This window comes from Perna viridis, chromosome 3 (genome assembly GCF_037379345.1).
Source record: "Perna viridis isolate PV_CMFRI_1.1 ecotype Kerala chromosome 3, ASM3737934v1, whole genome shotgun sequence".
Lineage (NCBI taxonomy): Eukaryota > Metazoa > Mollusca > Bivalvia > Mytilida > Mytilidae > Perna > Perna viridis.
This window is the reverse complement of record NC_142447.1, coordinates 32,323,060-32,346,551: the sequence shown is the minus strand read 5'-3', so window position 1 is coordinate 32,346,551 and position 23,492 is coordinate 32,323,060. Positions and strand designations below refer to the sequence as shown.

Below are 23,492 nucleotides of genomic sequence, written 5' to 3'. Positions count from 1 at the left end.
TTGCACTTTATTGTGACAACAATCAACGTGGAGACAATAAACCATATAAATACAGCATAGAATCATATTTTTCTCAGAGGTGGAGCAAACTGAAGTAATCTGTTCTGCATGAAAAATTTAAAGCTGTAAGGACAAAGTAATAGTAAAACATATATGGAGCACAGACGCTCATCTTTATTTGTACTTCAGATTTTAACTTCCATAATATACATAAAATCATAAAACTTTTCTTCAGTAACAATTCTACTTGTATAACAAGATAACAAACATGTTGTTTCAAAGGCATGAGTCTTAAATGGACTTGACTTTGGCACTTGAAACTTATCCACTTGTATTTGATAGAAGTAATGTTTTTTTTTTCATAAACAAAACACTTTTTGAGGTAAGCAGCTACTTGAAGAATCCCAATTCATTACTATTGTATATTAGTAACAGTATGCATTGAATGTATATAGTATAAACAATGTTTAAATATTTCATTTTTATCATAAATTGTTCCAAGAAATGAAAACTTTACAATTATCATTATAGGGTTGGTAGGTCTCATCATGTGACTCTGGTTTCACGAGAATGGGTCCTAGTCTACCATTCAAATGTATAGAGAGTTTTCACTCCTGAGTGTTGGGTTTGGTATGTAACAGCAAAACATATTTTGGTGTAAAAATACCAATTAAAATGACAAATATCTATTTCCACATTATAAAAGTGTTAAGAAAGAGCATAAAATGGAAGATTTTGCATTGTAATACAGCGTTTCAAGATTCCAGAGGTAAACAATGCAATGCAGACTGGTCTTCGAATTTCAATACATTCTACACGAGAAATTCCAGTAAGGAAAATGAAACTAGAACGAGACTTACAGACCTTTTCACAATATTCTTTATTAGTAGATTGATAAATTAGTGGAGAAAGTACATCTTGAAATGCTAAAAATATATATGATATGTAAATTTTTCAAGTAGCCACTCCCCTTGACCTGATAGCACCTAGTCACCAGTGCATCTGATGACATGATCACCATGGAGACAGGATCTCACTACTAACTTCAATGAAAGACAGTTGGTATCCATTGCCAATGTTATCAATAAGCATTATACATAATGACATTTTCTGCACCATTAGCTGCAACACATACATTATTTGATAAAGTCTATTTCTTACATCATTATTTAACAGTAAAATCTATTTCATATAACAGTCAATGCCTTGGAATGTTCTGGTTTTCTAGTCAAGCTGTCTATTTTGGAATGTATCTTTTGTATTCATCCTTAATGGTACCTTATAACCAGAAATATGGTGGAACATAAGCCATGATAGGTGAACTGAAAAACTAAGATTATCTATATATAGTTCTGGCTCATCTTACATGAAGAACAGTAAAAATTAAGCATATAAAAATGTATCATCTTTTAAGCTATAAGGTACACATCTTTTTTTTATTTTAATATCTGCGAAACTTTACTCGAAGCTTTAATCCTATTGCAAATTTTAAGTTCAAAATTCTTTTAACTTCTCTCTTGCAATATGTAAAATGACAGCTTAAAGTTTAATGTTGACTGTTGTATAAAATGTTATTGTTATCTGAACACATTCTGGTGTTTGAATGTTTTTCACCACAAGCCCATCAATTAAGATGTTATTGTGTCTTATTCTATACTCATGTACACGACACAGCAATAAAATTTAAGATCATCAAAACTTGTACAGTATGGTTACTATTTCATAGACTGAACTTTATATGGAAAATCAAATATTCTAAAAAGTGCTTGATCAACTGTAAACTTCATTGCCCTGACATAAATTAATAGCCTAAATTTCCTTGCACAACTTTTGGCATAGCAAAAATATGCCTTAATACTATTTTAATTTTTACAGTGCATACAACGATGACATGCTACTGAAGGACTTCCCTTGATTAAATGACAATCACCTGATGAAACCACTTTAGTAGTTGACTTAAAAAAAGAAAAGGAGATATAACTTTCTATCATACTACAGATTCTTATACTAATTGGAATTAATAAATAGGTGAATTGTCTGATAGCTTTGAATATCTTTCCAATTTTCCAGTGGACAACCTAAAGTAGTTTATCATATTTGTAATACAATCAGGGAAATACCAGCTTCATCATATGAACTTTATCATTACATGTTCTGTAACACCATGTAACAGTATTGTGCATCTTAATATTGTATATTTCAGCAAGTAAAGCAGAAAGCAAAATTAATAGAAAGCGGCAAAAAAGCATTTTTTATGCAAATGAATATGTAATCTTGTTCTTTTTTCATCCTACCACCATTAATAATATCCATGCTGACAATAAACATACTGTACAAGTATACTGATTAACAATGGTATCGTCCTATGTTGTTATCAGCATCTTGTGCTCCATTCTAGAGCTGATGATACATCAAACAATTAAAGCATAAAATATATACACAACATAATTCACACAGGTAGGCTCACACTGTAATATTATATTAGAATAATTGTAATCTAGATCCTTATACACATTTTTATTTGTGTATTTTTCACTTCAGTAACACATATTTAAAATATAGTAAAAACAAACAATAAGTTTTCGTAAATAAGAACTTTTCACTCTATTGCATACTATGAATGTAACTAACCATTTTTAAATTTGGTACTTTGAATTTTGATCAAACAGCTTTATTCTGCTAGATCTGTATTTGGTTGGTACTTTAAGAACATCATAAACCTACAGGTGGATTTGATTCTCTTTTTGTCACTCTATTAATTGGTTATTATATATTGACACTTTTGGAGGCAAAGGCCTGAGAAACCTATGGAAAAAAGTCAGTATTTTCAAATAACCTATTCCGAGTAAGTATAAATTCTTGAAACATTATTCACCATGCCTCTCCTGCATGAACTTCTTAGTTTCATATTGATACAAATGCTAGTACCACAGTATTGATTTTTCAAAGTGAATCCTAATATTGCAAAAAATATCAAAGTTCTCGCACAATATTGTTACAATAGCTAGCACATAAGAGACAATTTTCAATAAAGGGATAAAAAACTTTAGACAAAGCACATTTAAAAAACCTGAAAGAATGATTGGAGAATTATGAGCATTTCCAGTTACTTTTCTTATTCTATCAGTTTATAATTTAAACAAAGCAAAGTGGGAGTTATACTCCCAAAATGCTATTTGTTAAAGATTGCAAATGTCTTTAACATTTAACTTCTGAGTAACAGGTTGATTGTATTCAGTATAAGCACTATGTTCGTAGCTATAATAAGTAGGAAGACAACATTTAAAAGGCAGAGACGCTCATAATATTTAACTACATATTCACATATAAAAATCATCAATTCTAACCAGTGTTATATAAAGCCATTTAAAAAAAAATGACAAGGAAAATTTTGTCAACAAAAAAGTAAGGTTTTAGTAATTCAATTACAACTCAACTCGATCACACATCCTTTTACAGGGACAGTGAAAACATGTTAAAAATTTAAAAATCAGAATTCCCTAGAGGACAGGTTAACATAATATCAGCCATATAAAATGAACATAAGGAGACTTAGATAATTTTCATAATGGCATTATTTGTTAAAATTTGACCAGCATTCTACAGATCTGTTGCTATCAAGACTTTTCCACAAAATTTCATAAATAATCCAATAAACAATTTTTTGACCTTATTACAATTACTCTCATTTTACACAAACTAAGAACATTTGTTTATACCTTACATGACACCCATTCTTAAGTTTCATACTGGTAGTAATGGAAAAAAGAAAGGTGGTGATGTTTATGAATGCAAGCTTAATAAGACATATCATACATATGAATACTGAAAGTGCATGCTTGCTTTAAAAATAAATATGTCTTCATTGCTAAATTCATTGTCATATATTAATTTAAAAACAACTTCATACTACAAAGATTGATATATTCATTTCGGTGTTAAAATACACATTTAATCTAATTCTCTCAATTATTAACAAGATGTATTAGCAAGTATAACAAGGCATCTTGATTATAACACATTTCTATTAATATATCACCCGTTTCAAAATCACACAGATTTATCACCCATAGGATTACCCGTAGAAAATGTTGTGATCTAATTTTGACACTTGTTATCAAACAAACAAATACTAAAAGGAAAAGTAACAATAATATTTGGCTATGGTCTGTTGTATTTGTTAAACAACACCAATAACAATGGTGGAGATATAGTCACTGAACCTGAACACTACTTAAACAAAGAATCAATGTATCCAATGACATAAATTTAATCATTGCTGGGGAAGTAACAATGATAATTTTTAAACATATTTGAAATGACAATAGTTCCAGAATTTTAAACCTGATTTTACCTCATCTTAATTCATTCTTATACATGTAAATAAAACCCCTTATTCTTTATATGATTTTCTGGTCTTTACTAAAGTTCCTTAATTTACTTCATTAATAGTAGTTAACATCATAACTGCAACAATAGACTTAAACAATACATTGTTTGAATTAAAAAATGAAGCAAATTAATACAGTTGTATTAATCCTAAGAGAAAACAGAACAATATGAAACACAATATATCTAAATATTATTTGACTATAAAACTAACACATGAATAAAATGATACACAACCTTGACTTCCATTCTCTTATTGAAGCAACTGTTGGCAGTTTAGCTTTATGGGTTTTCCCACTTCTTCACAAATCTCTGCCATGCTAGTTTATGAAATGAATTCTACTGATATGCAACATGTGAAAATAAATATACCTGTTGTTCAATTTGGGACTGTTTATATTACTGAGATCATTACAGAATCAGTCCAAATTTCGCAATTATTAGAAAGACCTTGGTGGTATTAATCTACATTTGGTGGAATAAAGGCAGTTCCTTGTTTCACTGTAATACTTTTTTATATAGATATTTCATGTAGCAAATGCACACACATACACACACCCATACATCAATTGTGTCTAGTAGACACACATTTCTGATTAGTAATAATTTACTAAAAATAGAACTAAAGACCCGAAATAAAGCATCAAATCAACTTTGAAATTTAATTTTTCTTAAGTTTAACTTTTGTGTATCATTTTTTTGTTTCTCAAATACTTATCAATCAAAATTAAAATTAAAACCCCAAGCTGTAGTATGTTAGTCAGTCTCATTCATCCTCTACGTCTCCTCAACAATCTGACTTTCTAGCCTGATAACTTTACCACTGGTTTCTTGTATAACTTTCAGCCTTAAAACTCTCAACTTCCAAAATATAACAACCATGCCAACTGTGTCCTTGATTTAGACTATTTGGTACTATTGGAAGTATGGAATAAACAAAAAATGTCCCTTGTCAGTAATCTTATATAGAAATAAGATCAGTATTTCTAAAGCTTGGAACTTTGATCATAATGTTTTCTATGCATCATGGGTAAATAACTAATGTGTGTGTGTTTCTGTAAAGAAAACGTGTTGGGACACTAAAAAAACAAATTATTACTGCATATCATCAGAGAAGTCATACTATTAATTAACATCAAAACTATGCAAGACAAACATTAAAATAAAAAAAAAAAAAAACCAACATATTTACAATATATACAAGAGTTGTTTAAAACACATATAGCATTTATATAAATATCAGATATCAAAGTATCACAATGTCTCTCTTTCACATGTTACTTATACAGACACTATAAAAATAAAGTCTCTTTAGGCTAAGTCAGTAGGAGACTAAAATAAACATATAACCCTACACCAGGAAAAAAACACAACATGTACTTTGAAAATCTGATAATAGGTCTTTACCTTCTGTAAATGCCCTTTCTAAAAATAAAAATAATAGCAAAGACCAGCTATATGTACCAACAAAATAAAACTCAACAATAGTTTGGTCTTGTATAGAATGACCAAAATTAACAATGATGGTAAAATAAATAACAACAACAACACTGATTCATTAAGATCTTGGTTTTCACTATAATATTTGATTGCACTTAGGGTGTAGCTAGCTCTTAACTTGCTGACATAACTACAATATTTAAAAATGAAAGAAATGGTGATTCAAGATAATAATAAATAACATAATATTCTTTAGTAAAGTTCTTTTTCTTTCAGTACTTTTTGTGCATTGTTTTTCAGCAGGTGCACATGTAATAATTGCTATGAAGTTCATTTAAAAAAGATAAATGAACATAATTTTATAGCAATTATCGAAATCGAACAGAAATAATTCAAATAAACATGAGATTGATTTTTTTTATTCTGTATTATCTTACTTGGTACATTGATGCCTTTGACATTAAGTGATTTCAAATATTACCAAACAGAAGACTTCTACGACTTGGGTTGCTTTCCATTTTATGACTGATGTTATGGAGCTTACTCACTTTGACTACTTTTTAGCAAAATTCTAGCTTACCTTCATGATTACATGTTGAAGTATTTTACCCTTTCAAAGTTGACTGAACTCAGGTGTAAAAGATTTGTAGGCTGTTACATCATAAAAGTGTTTTAAGTTAGAAACATGTGCAACCTCGTAAAGTCATGAATCATTTGTTTTTGTTCAAATGGATGAAATTACTTGATAGCAATATTCTTAACAATTGCTTCTGTGTCTAGTGCCAACTTAAAAATTGTAAACAAAAAGAGCATACATTAAACATAATATACACAATTTCACATTGAACTGACAAAGTTTAAATACAGGACAAAATTATTATAAACTGAAGTACCTCTTGACAAGAACTCTTTCAGATTTTTTTTACCAAGAATGCTTGCAGATAACAGACAAAAACTGAATTCTATCTCTTTTCCATTACAAAACCATCTTTTCTTAAAATCATCATTTCTTTCATCTTAAATAACACAATATGAATTTCAAACGCACTTGGATGATGTTTAAAAAATACAGATGTAAAAACAACAAAGTTTTAAAAACAGATTTACATAAAAACAAACTAGCACAAAGCAACAGAATACAATAAAATACCAACATCTTTGATTACAAAATACTATCTTTTCTTTCCCTGCACACGTGGTATTTCAATATATCACAAAATATTGCACTCAGATCTTTTTTTTTTGTTATTGGCACGTATGGTTAAATTTATTATCACATTATGTCTTCTTTGACACTGCTTTTTTTCATTAAGCAATGCTCACACAAACTGTCACAATACTAGTAAATAACAATAAAAATGTGGTGATCTGATTTTAGCTGGAATGCTCTTTTTACTTTGTTAAACATGGCAAGAGCTGACTAGACTTAACACATATACAGATGTAATAAGCACTAAAATGCTGAAGGTGCTCATTTTTGATTTGCATGGTCAATAAAAGCACATACCAAATTAACATTGATACACACAGAGAACAAGCAAGAAAATTGAGATTACAATAGCTTTTCAATAAATATAAATATTACCAGGTTTACGATACCTTTATCTTAAACTAGTTTTTACTTATGAAAAAAATAATTTAAATTTTTCAATGTAAAGGTGTTCTGTGATTACCTGAGCTTTTAAGCATACCACGAAAACTCCTGACACATGTTCATACATGATGAAGCATGTTATCAAAAAGCCTTAAAGTAAAAACTACAATGATAATAAAGGCAAATGCTGAAATAAGTTTCTAAAAAGATTATACTCTCTATTATCTTTGGTATGTGCTCTCAGTTTCTCTCTACTTTGGCATTTGGTCAGACAGCAGGATATCTATGTAGGCAAGTTCAGCATCAGCTTGAGCATCAAATACAGCCATAGGTAATTCATGGTCTTCTTTTGGGTACCAAGGCCATTTCAAACTGTTAGAAACCTGTAAAAAATAAAAAAAGAATTGTTTGAACATTGTATGAATATAATTTGAGAATGAATATCCTACAATTAAAATGGTCTCTCTAACAGCTGCATGCAATAAATTTCCGTGTATGTACATGTAAAAAATTTCACCTAAAAAATGAAACTTTTACAGAAATATTTACCCAGTTATGACTAAAATTGAACATACAAATCTTTCTGTGTTTCTATGTACATGCAAGATGGCTATATGTACAGGTCACACAAAAATCCATATACATGTATGGTTACTATGTGGAAACCCAATCAATGGTAGTTTTTCTGCTGATATTGTTCCCCTTTATTTAAATTATAGGGCTTAAGCTACTTCAGCAAAACAGAGAGAAGTGAACTCTCTTTTAAAAAGACACAAGGGAGAAGTGACTTCTCTATTAAAAAGACACGAGGGAGAATTGAAGAGGGATCAGGAGAAGTGAATAGAAGTTAATTAGGCCTACACCCATCATTCACCAAAATATTTAATAACTTTATGTGATATATGATTTTACAAGCTTACATTTTTTATCTTGATTAGGGTAGTTGTCTGACATATTCCCTATATCCATTATTGTTTAAGTACATGTAAATGTAAACAATTAGCAAGCTTTTCTTTTTATGTGCATATTATTTTACTGAGATAAATGTTAATTTTACTGAAAACTACATGTGTTAGTAGTTAAATATTTTGGACAAAATGAAATCAGCTGAGTAACTATATGTATACCTCTACTCCCTTTTCCCTTATAAAAGTAGATCAAAATTGTGAAGGAGCATGCATTGAGCATAATCTATTACTTTTCCCCTTTTTTGGCTGCACTCATTGAAATTTAAAAGCATATAGATTATTGGAATTTTTATTTGTCATTTTTATAATTTGAGAAATTTGAAATAACCATACAAAACCTTGAATTTGTAGTTAAAATACATAACTTACACTATAGAGGATTTCGTGAAAAAGAATAAGTCATAAAAAAATACCTGGTAATTTTGACAAAAGCTTTGTATCATATCCTTGGACTACCCATTAGAAAATAGTTTACCTAATTTGGGAATATTTTTAGCCATTTCTGGACAACTTGGGAAACTTTCATAAGACAGAGGAAGCAGCCATATTTTAGACGAAATTTAAGGCAAAAAAAATATCACAGTTTTGTGCCCTTATTTTTTTTTAAACTTTAAAGGTTACAACCCAAAAAAAAATCACTGTAAGCCTTACTTTTAAGGTCTAGAATTCTGGGGTACAATTTTAAAGCAATCCATTTGCTTTTCCTCAAGTTGTTGTGCAAAAGCCTGAAAAAAATTTGGTCATAGCCACTTTTTATTCCCTTATCCTTTAACCAGATGTCAAAACCCCATTAACAGCCTGAGTTTTGTTGTATGGAAGCTTATGGTTAAGAACAGAGTTATATAAGTTAATTTTGAAAAACCAAATGTCTACAGATGAGAACACTGAACACTGATAAAAATATGCACCTGAATATTACAAATATAATAGGAACTTTTTCAAGTTCCATAAACATCCCTTAACAATAATGCAAACCTGCCAACTTATATGATTTAAATGTTTTCGTGATTTTGACTGTTTGTCCCGCTAATAATTTTTCTGGTCAAATTTGTCCCAAAACCAGATTTTGTCAAAATTACCTATAAAAACTACAAATTCTAACCCCTTAATTTGTGTTTCAATCTCATTTCTTTCATTAGAAAAGTCATAAACCTGACAAAAGATGTTAATTGCTGTCACTACAGGTAATAATTTCAAAGAGCAATCAGCTGGTAATCAATGATGATTTATTAAAAAATGAATCCTGATTGGATCTACATGTACCACTATTTTATGAACACAGAACAGCCAATCATTTTTTTTTTACATTTCCTGTAATTCCAACAGTGCAGTATACACACATGTTTTGTTTGCAATAGTTAAAAGATTTACTATTTCTATTAAATCCTGATAATTTACAGAAATTTGGTAGCAACATTCTTGAATATTTTAAAAATTTCCTCTTATACTGAACCTCATGGTATTCATATAATGAATAGAGAGTTGTTTAAGGTTCCGCTACAGGAAAATAAACCAAAAACTGAAAGTTCAATATTTTATTAGTGAATGTCATACCAACATCAATCATATACCAAAATGTTCCTCTCATTAAGCACAAGCTTTCCAAGCCATTTAAAAACATTTTTTCATTACTGTAATCCTTGAATCTTGTATATAAAGGTGCAAGACTGCCATTAAATACATCTTTTGTAAGTCCATATTTACCTATAAAAAGTAAACAAAAATATTTATCAAACATGTATCTTGTGCAAGTTACCCTTTTTAACAGATTCTAAATCTTAAAACTATACTTAATTGTAATAAGTTAATTACTCAAAATGAATTTAAATGGAAGCCATTTATATTGGGACTACTTTCAATTCTATTTATAGCTACTTTCTCTTTAGTGAGAAAAATATGGATGGCCATTTGGATCTAATTCAATGTGTTAGGATTATATAATCGAAATTAAATTAACCAATTAAAGAACTACTACAATGTTTTAAAAAAACATGACAGAGCTTTGCCAGTTAAAAAAAGTTTGCTGAAATAATAATGTACATGTGTATATATGTGAAAAATATTAACACATTACCATAAACAAATTTCTTTTTGCAACCCTTAAAATAAGGATCATGTCCATGTTGTTGATCTGATTAGCAGACCAAAGACTTTTCAGGGTAAATAAAAAATTGAGATTTTAGGTTAATATTGTAAGATTTTTCATTCAATGTGCCATTTTGGGAGGCAGAATTAAAGGGTTAAGTTGTTAATTTTGAAACAAACTGCTAAATTTTATACAATTGGCCCCTGAGAAATGGTTGAATCAAACAACCTTGGTGAGCATGGTAACATTTATCCCATGAACACACATTTTCACTCTTTAGAAAACTTCGATTCCAATACCCAAAATAAAATTAATCCTCCTTTTATGCTCAACTGCAGAATCAATTCTATTAAAGTTGTATTGCTGCCAGCTACTTAACTCAAATAAAATGCTTTGCAGATTGCAGCTTGATATGACTGCAGAGGCTGAACACTGAACATTTGCGGCAAGTATGGACACACCATTCCTGTGGAAAAATGGTACCTTGTGGTACAATTTCAAAGTGATCCATTTCTTTTCACTACTACTATTGTCCAGAAATCATAAAAAAAATACTTTTTTTCATGGCCCATTGTGACCCCTTATTCTTACTTGGCTCAAGTCACAACTATAAAAATCAATCCCAGTTTTTTTATCATGATACATGTATGGCACCTTGTAGTAAAACTTACATGAGATCAGTTCACTTTTATTCAAGTTACTATTAAGACATAAGGAAAATGCTTGTATCAGGCCCCTAATTCCTACAAGATTCAAGTCTAAACCACAAAAATCAATCTCACTCTTCCTTTGGTCGTACATTATACATCACCTTGAAATATAATTTCAAAGAGATTCATTCCCTAATAGTCAAGATATTGTTTGGACATCAAGAAAATGCATGTTTCTGGCCCCTAATTTCTGAAAAGTTCAAATCTTTATCCCCAAAATCAATCCAAGTCTGACCATTGTATAGAATATTAAGGAACAATATCATAAGACATTCCTAAGCTTGTACTGGAGTTCTGAAGTTGAATTCTATCAAATGCTTTTTCATGCCCCTTATTTGAAAACAGTTCGGCTATAAATCCCAATATCAATACCAACCTCCCTTTTGGAGTTGGTAACGACAACAACCCCATACCAATATATGACTGCAAATAAGAAGTAACCCTCCTGCCTTCGTTGATTTCTTTGAAAAATTTTAAATCAATCTTATTCAAGCCTTTTTTGCTACTTATCATTCACCAAAGAAATCGATCCAATATATAGAGGCCACATCAAGGCGACAAGCTTAAATTGTTAATTTTTTAACATCGAAGTCCCCTTCCCAAAAAGTTTTCTAGGAAATTCCATCTTATCTAAGATTAATTGGTACTTACAAATCATTAGTTTTAAAACAATGAATCAGAAATGGAGGTGCTGTCACAGTGACTTTTGACACAACTAGATTTTCTAAGCTGATTTCTGTAATGATGCAGCTCTGTAGATGAATATGGAGTTTCTACAAAATTAATAATTAACATTAACACCCCAAAGAACTGCAAAAAGTATAATTACGAAAATAAGGAATAATTCAAAATAACTATTATATATTGAAAAAAAAATCCATAAAAAATTGGTAAAAATCAATTAGGCAAGGGACTTACTTCAATCTATTAAATGTCACCTTAGTATCATCAATTAATTATATAGTGAGTATTATCTGACACTTCCATATTATTTACTCAAAAAGTAATTTCCATATACATGTACAGTACATGTAAATTTAACTTACACTCTGTAACTCATAAGATGTATAATATCTAAAATAAGGTCTACATCTTAATCTCTCTCCATCTATAGGACTTGGTAATAATTTTTTTTAATCCAGGGACAGCTGGACAAACACTACATTTATCAAATGTTACAGACCCAGAGATTTTGAAAAGAGAGGGTTACAGTGGGGTTAAAAAGGGTGGTTTCTAGGCTGTTATTTACTAATTTTACAGTACATTAAGCACAAAGGCAACAAAATTTTCCAATGAAAAGAAGTTTCCAACACCAGAACCCTCCCCTGGACCACCCACTAGTTCATCAACTTTCTTCTTGTTTGCCATTTTGCAGGCTTGGAACAAGACCTGAAATAAGGTTTAACCTCCCATTTTGGGGTACTATCCCTCATATGGTGTTTTTTTTTATCCATTATATAAATAAAAAATTGGGAAATTATGATTTTCTATTTGAAAGTGGGGATATTTATTAGTTCCTTAACGGCTTTAGCCGAAGGGGACTTTACATTTGCACTCCGTCCGGAAAAATTTTAGTTTTCTGCATTTTTCTAAACACTTGCAGATATTTAGCTGTGTTTTAGTATGCGAGACAACCTTGATGAGTTACAGATCTAATTGACTTTTTGTTCCGCTTGGCTGATTTTTTTCCAGAGTTATGGCCCTTGAATTTACCGAAATTTTAGTTTTTCACACTTTTTTTCTAAACGCTTGCAGATATTGAGCTGATTTTTGGTAAGTTCAGTTAAAGATTGAGTTTACATTATGTTCCGCTTTACTGATTTTTTCCAATGTTACCAACTTTCAGTTTTACTCACTATACCAAAATTTTAAGTTTTACATGCTCTTGCTACTTCAATATAAATAAAAATATTGCATTTGCGAAGCAAAAAATTTCATCTGGGTCGACACCCCCTCTGTAATGTCCTTATCATTTTTATGAGTCTCGCACAGACAATACATGTATGGTAAAACTCACGGTGCTCGCTGATTTAGGCAATGCCTACCCCATATTATTCTATAATGGATTAAAAAAAACAGTAAGGGATCCCAAAAGCAGGAGTTTTAGCCTAATTTGTGGAGTTTTGTACTAAAGACATGACAACATGTGAGAAAGTGCCCTCCATACATTATGTGTCCATACAACAAATATCACAAAGAATCATAAAAATACTTTTTAATTGTTTAATAGTAAAATTATATACATATTTAAGACTGAAACTTTAACAGTTCAGTTTTAAAAAATGTTTAAATGAAGTAAATTAGTTGCCCCAAAAAGCAAAATTATGGACAATGATGGGGCATGAAACCATTTGAACATTTAAATGATTGAGAATTGTTGAATTTTTGCAACTGATTGTGTTGACAACCTGAGGAAAAGTATAGATCAAAGTCAATTGTAAATGAAAAGTAGATGAATACCCGCATATACTCACCAATTTTAAATAATCAAACATTTTGTCTGTGTGTTTACATCCTTGGCATCACCGAATAACAGCTCATGCATAACCGGATGTCACACGTTGTAAAATAAATCGACAGCGAAACATTGCACAATGTAGTATAAATACACACGACAGTAAATAAGATGAATATTTTTTTCCAATTAAGAGCATGTTCAAAATTTAGAAGGGTAATCTCAACTTCATTGTAAAATTAAAAATAGTTAACAATACATTTTAAAGCAGAAGGATACATCAATCTACTTTCGATTTGGACAGATCTAGTCGTGCAGGATGCAAACAGCAGTTTCAGGTGAAAACGACCATCATCAAAAATACTTTTTAGTTACAGTTACGCAAAAATATTTTTTGGGTGAAATGTTGTCGGCTCTGACCAGATCAGTTCAGTATCACCAGAGATTTTAGATTGTTTTTTACACTGCCAACCAAGATTTAAAAAATGGCGGCTTCTGCCATGCTGACTTGAAAGTGAAAGTAACCATGAAGGGTGTGAATTACAGGAATTCGTTACATGTAAGAGGAAACTTGCACTAGATAAAGGTCTAATGAGTTATTGGTAATGATTTGGTATCATTTAAATGTGTACTGTAGTGACCCTACTTTTTTTTAAATTCTCAAAATAACTACATTTTTTTCCATAATTACACTAGTTTTGATAAGTGGCACATCAACATAACTTTAAAAATATGTAGATAGTAACAAAATTAACTTCTTGACCAAGTTTCAAGTCTTTTTATGGTGTAATAACGAAGAAATTAACAACTGACATTTTCCTTTAGCGGAACCTTAAGTTTCCAATCTCTTACCACATTACTTAAAAGCATCATTCCTTCACAGAAACTAAGAATAACTATTAATAACATATCCCTATCAGTTTAAAACTTAACACTAATTCCGCATCAATTGGCAAAAATGAAACCAAGGAAAGGTGTGTTCAATGTATTTAAAACTATACTCTGGGTCACCTTCAACATGATACAACAAATTTTGAGATTACAATCAAAGTGCTGACAGCGCTGGTGGTTTTTGATTCTTGTGAATATTGTAGCATGAACATAATTTCAAGATTATATGATGTTAAATAATATTGTGATCATACATTGCATTTCAAATACTATTAAGAACTGTCCTTTTTTAATAAGTAAAATCAATCTAAACTAGTTGATCCAACTTCACACACATTTACATATTTTGTTCCATTTCACCTTTTTCCAATTTTAAATCTATCAAAAAGTTAATGTGCATCTATATTCAAAAGCTATATTAACAGAGAATTTATCCTACATAACAATTACATGTATACTAAAATAAAACCAATATCAGCTTGAAAAAATTATTTCCTAACACAAGATTTAAAAAAACTAGACTTTTATCAATTTGAATTTTCCCGCCAATTTTACTAGGTTTAAATCACTGCTCTTCACTTCCTCTTTATAAACGTACAATATTAGTGATAGGATAGATAATTTGACTTACAAGTGTGTTAAAATGAAAATATTCAACACATTATATCCTTCCAGACACATTACTGCATGAAATAAATTCCCTATATGCAAATTTATTACTAAATATCATTCACGGCCAAAAAAGGAGTCCCTCAAATCTTGAGTTGATATGAAGACTAGATCATAATTTTATTTGCAAAAATAATGGAATATTATTGAGCTTAAAAATTGCAAGAAATATATATACTTGTTATAAAAGAGGTCTAATTGAATGATATAAAAGGAATTACTTTGGACTATATTTTTGTGTAGTGTTCAGAAATAGTAGGGAAGTTCCAGTGATAGACCTGTGACATAAGGTATTTTGATCCCAAAGGATAAAAAAATCCCAAAAATGAGACATTATACAAATAAAATCATTTTTTCCAAACACAGGACCTTTTGCCACTACTGTGATGTTGTTATACACTTGTTTACGTTATGATGACAGACATCTTTTTTCCAGAAGTAGCTGGCAATAGACCCAATTTACATCACAAAAGTCAAACGGTGTTGTCCATGCAAAAGGGAATTACTCTTGTAAAACAGACGCTGAACAGGTCAGCTGATCGCCTCGGCACATTGTTTGTTTACATACAGTTACTGAATATTTTAATTCCACTAATTCTAAGTGGTTAGGTATGATACTACAATGTCAAACTCAAAGGGAACAACAGTCAATGATAAGACAAAATAAATGAAGCCGACATTGAATGGACAGTTCTAGTGGAAATGGCGCAAAAATATTCCAATCTGGGTGGAAGTTGATCTGATTGACTACAGAATGTCTTGGAAAAAAACGAAAAGAAATTATGCAAATTAGTTGTTGCTTGGCAAAGAAGTCAGCCATGAAAGAAACAAGTTTACAACGGAAATTTCAGTAAGGAATTTTAAGAAGGGAAAGTTGCAAATTTAATGGACCAAAAACGATGTCACCCAAAAAAACTGTTGGTCGATGCATTATATAAGATTTTTATTATTCAATGAGCGAAAGAATGAAACATATTTTTTATCTATATTTTTTTACCTACATTTTTTATAAAAAGTGGACCAGAGTATAATATGTTTAAAAGGAAATAAAAGTTTACTCATTTTTTATTTTTTTCTTAATTAAAACTTCAGAATTTCAATTAGGTTTGGAGGAATTCACCACAAAAAGGGACTTACAAACTTCAATCTATTACAGTGCATGCTTATGTTGTTCAACTGAAAAAGGCCTTTTAATACTACATTTGTATACACTGTAGTGGTTGTCTCATTCATACAGTACCACAGTAAAACCCAATAAATTTGCAAAATATGTCCCAAAAATATCTGTTCAAACATTGTCCCACCTAAAAACCTCCTTGGGGATTTTCAAAACTTGGCAGGTATGATAATGTGTGAGAATGAGTTTACATACACTGACAACAAAATCATCATCCACATAAGCATATCGAGCTGGTGTGTCATCTTCTTCATCCAATGTGGCAATACATGACAAAGGTATGTCAAACTTCTTTAACTGGTCCCCTCTAAGGCGTGCTATTGCCATTACATCATCATCGAGTATTTCGTAACCTTATATAAAAAACATACAATTCATAATAAGTTACTTAAAAAGAAAAAAAAATTGTAAATGGTTTATTTTGTGGTATTAAATTTCAGCAATTCATGCATAAATTTTCATAGATAAATTCTCATCTTCAACTATTCTGTTTTCGGAACATCCAGTTATTTTAAAATCTTGGAGATATAACAAGGTGAAGCCTTAAAAATTTTAGTATTTTACCAGTAAATTTACAAAGAACCTGGATAATAAGTTCTAAATCAATTACAAATATCTTTTTTTATACTTTGAAATCTTCTTTATTATCTCTTAAGAAAGTAAATATGGGCATTCAAAATATTCAATAGCATTTCTTGAAAATTTTTATCAAGTGATTTATGTACCTCAACATTGAGTATTGCAAATTCAGAAAGTTTTCCGGTTTTGGAAATTCACTGATCAAATCCAAGTGTTACATTACACCAGAAAGAGGAAGAGTTTTTATTGTTACATTTGAATTTGAAATGTATTGCACTATAAATAGCATTTGTTGATTCCCCCCAAAAAAAACAAAAAGTTGATTAAACAAAAAGTTGTAAATTCAATCGTATGTTATGATGTCAGAATGCAATGTCCCAGGTAGCACCCACTCCTTCCTTTTCAATGTACCCATCTTATTTATCTCAAAAAAATACTTTTTTTTGTTGTTTTTTTTTACTTCTACATGTACTAACAACAAAATGCAGACTTGATATCTCAAATTGAACAAAGAAATTCCTAAAACAAAAGCATTTACAATGTACATGTCATCTAGATTTCAACTGTTTATTGATCTGCACTCTTATTATTTGACTATTTTTTTTACTTCTACATGTACTAACAACAAAATGCTGACTTGATATCTCAAATTGAACAAAGAAATTCCTAAAACAAAAGCATTTACAATGTACATGTCATCTAGATTTCAACTGTTTATTGATCTGCACTCTTATTATTTGACTACATTTGTACCATTTAGAAGTCAGGATTTTAAAAGTCACCTCAGGCTCTAATATATGACTGAGTCCCTCCAATCTAATTCCTAGTTTTCTAGATGGATCACTGTGTAAAAGAAATCCTTCCAATCTAAGCTTGCATATTGAAAATCTTGAATTATATACAATCATTCTCTATTGGAGAAATAATTTAGACCACTCATTACTGAAGGAGAATCTATATTTACAGCTTAACTGACCATGAGTAATTCTTAAACTTATGACTTACTATATAATCAAGCATGGAGTTACATTATGCTTGTACATGTGTAAACTACAATAACTGCAAGTTACATTTGTATTTCAAGTGCTAGTATCAGGAATTAAAACTAGTGTACTGATAAAAATGTAAAAAAATCACTCCAGTGACTAAACATGTACATTCACATCACAAATCACATTTACATGTATTTTATCCTTTCATTTTCCTATTTAGAATTAACATACCTATAAGACTAAACTCTTCCAGTTTAGTACATCTCCAAGCTAGCATTACAAAGGTATCTTCTTCCATGTGACTAAAGTATGGAACAGGATAACCATCATTGAGACCATCAATAATGTAGACAGACTTCAACGTATCTTTATAGTGTGATGAGAAATAGTTGATGGCAGAGGGGTTCAGATCTGTACAGAACATCTGTCGGAAGTGAGTCAGGGGTAAATCTGGTTGGAGAATGTCAAGTAGTCCATGGACACCATCATATGAGTGAACTAAGTTGACGGTGACCTCCAAATCAGGACAGCTTTTTCTGATCTTAAACCATGAGTAGTTTTTTACCTTTTCCTGCTCAGAGTCAACACCATGAACATTAATAATGAGGCTTTTCAACTTGCTACAATGAGCAGTGCCAAAGGCTTCCAGGAGATCATTACTAAGATGGTCATAGTCAATACTGAGATGTCTTAAAGTAGAAAATTGTTGGAACTGGCATGTACTGAGATCAACAATACCATAGTTCTCTGAATCTTCTTTCACACTTGCAAGATGTAAGCTCTCTATGGTACTTGGGCAGTTTCTTGCAAGTATATTCAATAAAACACTGGAATGTTCAAGCAACTCTTCCGCAAAACCAATGGAGAAATGTTTCAATCTTCTGCTGTTTCTGACAATGCTTTCTATGCTGTCCAGAAATCTTAAAAAAATTAATAGTAATTTTGTGATTTACATGTAAAATGTATATAAATTTTTTGAGAAACATATTTTTTTTTAAATGGGACTTTTTTTTTTTATCTAATTTTAAACCAGAAATATTGGGTTTAAACATGAGTTTTACTTCTACATAAACTAAATCAGAGACAGGTAATCATAATCAGTAATCAGTTGTAATATACCCTTTTGTGTTAACTGTGGGCATTTGATGAGCATGTTTAATAAACAAAAGAAAATTATATTGTTCTACGCAGAGTGCTACATGTACCTTGCTTTGGGGAAGTACAAATGAATGTCATGCATGCTCATCAACAATTCTGCATTTAACATGAAAGGGTCAGTTAAGGAGGTAGACCTAGGATAAGGGACACAACTCTTACAAATCATTGGAACATTTGTATTCACCATTTTACATCAATCTCATATACGCATCAAAGTAACTTGGACTGATTTTATTCTGTTTAAAGGGAAACTTGAAAGACTGGTGAAATAGAATATGAGAGTTATGTCCCTTACCCTAGGTACAAAATGTATACCTCCTTAATTACATGTTAAGGAGATATCAGTAATCATGTAATCAGTAACCAAAGGGAGCATCCACAAGTATTACATGTGTAAATCTTTCACAATTTCCCTTGAACAACAAAAATAGTCATGTCAACTAAGTAGCAATTAAAAGCTTCCCCACATTTGGACACTATATTGCACGCAAGTTTAATTCAATTAAAAATTTTCAAAATCAGACCAAAAATTTAAGTCTGCTTTTTGTGTGTGGCTCCTTTGACCCCTTTTAACTCGAAAACTATAAAAGATATCTGAAATCTGATTTAAAAATGCCGGCAGGGATTTTTATGAGGAAATTCCACCAAAAATAAACAAGTCACTTTTTTTCAGGTGTGGCCCCCTTTGACACCTTATAACTTAGAAAACAATAAGAGATATCTAAAACCAGACAGAAAAATTTTCATGAGGAATCAAATAAAACAAATTTTCTAAATCGGACCAAAAATTAACAAGTTGATTTTTTTTTGGTGTTACTCAACTTTGACACCCTGTAACTTGAAATGGTGCAAACATAAAATCTGCTGATACATTGTTTACCAGAATCAAATAAGGAACACATTAAATAGAATAATTAAAATCAGAAAAAAATCAAACATTCAACATGGGTTTTAACAGAACACCTATTTTTACCCTTTTTCTAAAATGGTAGGGACACCAATTCCAAATTGTAATTCCAGTCTCTTTAAGTCCTAAATATTGTTAGTAACTTCTTGCACTCGAAATTTCAGTGCCTTACATTTACATGGTTTGCATAATTACAATGTATATATATTACTATACTTCTTGGTATTAAGCTGCTGATCGGCGCATGTCAACTGTCATAGCTTCATGTAAGATCAAAATGTACCTCTTAAATTTCCAGGGATTTCAGTAACTTTCAATAAAACAGGAGAAATTAAGATTTGAACAGGTGAAATAAGATTTTTTCTGTTTAAATTCTGTAACAAAATTTAAATTTGAACAGGTGATTTCATTGAAGTGAAATGGTGAAATTGGCCTTGTGCCTCCTCTTATTGAAAGCCCTGAATATCAAACAGGAGTATATATTTTTACATTAAAAGATAAAATGATCGTATAGCATTGAACATCACCCAGTTTCCGATTCAGACACAAGGGCTCTTTGAATTGACTATATACACATGGAGGTCATATACATTATCTGGGTCCCAATATCTATATATAGTCATTGCCATTTGTTTAATCTGGTTCCAAGTAACCAGATGTTTTGATTGAAAACACTCAGGTTGTCATGGTTACAAAAGGGTAATCATATCAAGGGAACCAAAATTCTAGTGGAAGTCAGATTTTTGAGCATACATTGTATCACATTCAGGCCATTTTGGATGTTGAAAGTAAGCCAAAATCTGTTGCAAAGGATATTTGACAATTAACAACTTTGAAGACTTCTGTCTTTGATTTTATTTTTTAATGTCAGTTGCATAAAAGTTTGTTTACATCAAAGGTAATGTGTAAACTACATGTACATGTATTTCTGTTGCCTTTCCAGAACTGTTCAAGTTATATTTTAACAGACTTGCTACAAGTCCCTCTTTATTATATTTATGACAGAAAATCTATGTACATTTTAATTACAGAGCTGGGTGGGTGTCCACGCAGTTACAACTTTCACGCTAAAAACAATAATGTTACAGATAAAGGATTTTATATTTACAGTGCCCACCTTTGGCCATTAGCCTGAAGCCCAGGGCTAGTAAAAATTAATTTCAGCTAGTGAAATGATGTGTATATTTCTTGTTTCGGGCTAGCTGAATCCTATACAGTCCTCTATTATTCGGACTAGTCATTGAAAATTTTGAAGGAAAGGACTGTACTTAAATGCCAAATTAAGTTGAGATATGGTACTTTTGAATGCTTAGTTCTATAAATCTATGAAACAGCAATGATATCTAACCTTGTTTTGTGAACATGAGAAGTAAACAATGATTTTGCACATGCTCTAATAAATTGTTTGTAGGCTAGAATAAAAGAATTATTTCAATTGCTTATTTTTTTTCTAATTAAAGATCAATGTATTTTGAGTATTTTTACAATCACTTTTCATTAAAAAGTTTTTATTAGTAAAGTTATAGGAAAACATCTTCATCAATTGATTTTTCCTTAGCATTATAACAAATTTTCTTAGAACTGAGCCTAATTCTACTTTCAATTCACGGTGGATGTGATGCTGCGCAAAAACACAAGCCACACAGACATTGGCTCCACCACTGTAACCGCGCTGATAATTGCTGTGTTGCTATAAGTCCTTACTTATTATATATATGACGCAGAAAATCTATGTAATAGACCCTTTTGTGCTAACTACGGGACAGTCAATGGGCATGCCTGGAGCATTCTCAATATACACTCCCGCAAGTAAAATTATTTTGTTCTACTCAAGCCCTACATCACGGAAGTGTATATTGGGCAAGCTCATAAACTTATCACAAAAGGGTTTATTAACCTCCCTGTCAATGCCACTACTAATACATGAATTCACACTTGTCATTTTGCGCCAAATGAACCCAGATTTGTCTCCAAATAACCTTTTTGACATTAATGAAACAATTGTGACGTCATTTAAGCTTAAGGAGAATTCGGTATGAAAACAACAGGAAAATATATTACTTTGGTAAATGGCATCCACAAGTGATGACCCCAGATTTGCCTCCGAATAACCTTTTAACGTCAATGAAACAATGCGATTTAAAATCATGACGTCATTGATCTTCAAACTGAAGGAGAATTCAGTATGAAAACAACGAGAATATATATTATGTTCGTCAATGGTGTCAACAAGTGTAAATACTTTTATCAATAAACTTTTTCATATATTCATTAATGTAAATACTAAAGAGAGGGAGCCTGTAGCAATGCCGTATTTCAGGAATTTCAAACCTGCTAAAGATATTCCTTGTTTCAATTAAAGATAAAATATGAAATTTCCAGTATTGTGAACCTCACAATGCCTTCTCTAGATCTATATCAAAATTTAAATTCAAATAAAATTAAAAAACACAACACTATACCAGGGAGTGTTTATCGTAATAATATTAAGTCACTGACTATACATAACTTAATATCACATTACATGTATTACCTAACATCACTGACATATGTACACGACTTTTTTAATTGGTTGATTTAAAGGTCAAAGGTCATGAAAGATTTTGTAAATATTTACGTCATGGTTTTGTTATTGCTTACCTGTCAATAAAATACGTCGACTGGATTTCTGGCCATTCAAAGTGACAGCTTGATGGTTGCAGAGAAAAAACTGTTAAATTCTTGTTCCCACAAAGAACATCTAAGATCTGGTAGCATTCCCTCACTTCCTTATAATTGTGAGAGTTGAAAACTATGCAGACTTCCCTGACAAATCTTCCACATCTGTCTGTCAAAAATTTTGTCCTCTGTCTGTCTGAATTTCCGGTCAACAAACGAATCTTTTGCCAAAAGATTGGATGAAAAAGGCAGTTCCTCCATCTCTTACAACTGGAAGAAGCTTTAAGTCTGTCTTCATGCGAAAGGTAGGATAAAATATCCACAATAAGTATGCTAGGCAGCGAGGCCCAGTTCGGTCCCGCTGCCATCTTCGAAATATGCAATCTTACGTCATTCATCACGTGATGTTTATTTTCTTTCTGCGGAACACTTTTTGTGTGTTGAAATAGTAGACTTGGCGCCAAAAATACAAAAACAAAAAATAAGTATACCCAAGCAGAATACAATTAAGCTGCTAATTTAGCTTATCACTGTCGTACCCAAGAAACAATTCTTCTCTGCATTTCGTCTGCTTCTTTTTCTTTTCTCTATATCTGCCACCTCTTATTGGAGTACACCAATATTATAATTGGTTTAAAGTATATATCATTTTGTTAACAGTAAAATTCTAGAACGATAGTTACGAAATTAAAAAAAAAACATACATGTTCATTATTAAAAAGTAGAAAAGTTTTAAAAAGGTAAAATAAGTGACGCAATCTGTCTGCTGGTTATTACATATTGCTATATAAAGCAGTTTCACAAAAGTCAGTTCAAGCC

At 30.9% G+C, this 23,492-nt stretch overlaps 1 protein-coding gene across 2 annotated transcripts; it reads right to left on the bottom strand.

The window, feature by feature from the left end:
• Positions 1-154: 154 nt before the first annotated feature.
• On the bottom strand, positions 155-23,077 carry LOC148621899 (F-box only protein 33-like). Of its 2 annotated transcripts, XM_088576735.1 has the most exons (5): positions 22,656-23,059; positions 18,182-18,870; positions 16,575-16,732; positions 11,839-11,960; positions 9,912-10,095 (listed from the first exon to the last, which is right to left on the bottom strand). In XM_088576735.1, exons 1-5 carry the CDS (start codon positions 23,039-23,041, stop codon positions 10,092-10,094), a joined length of 1,359 nt encoding a protein of 452 aa, XP_088432861.1. In that variant the 5' UTR covers positions 23,042-23,059; the 3' UTR covers positions 9,912-10,091. The 2 variants fall into 2 exon arrangements, with proteins under 2 accessions (XP_088432860.1, XP_088432861.1); XM_088576734.1 differs by lacking the exons at positions 9,912-10,095; positions 11,839-11,960 and adding an exon at positions 155-7,806 and having other exon boundaries at positions 22,656-23,077.
• Positions 23,078-23,492: the final 415 nt, after the last annotated feature.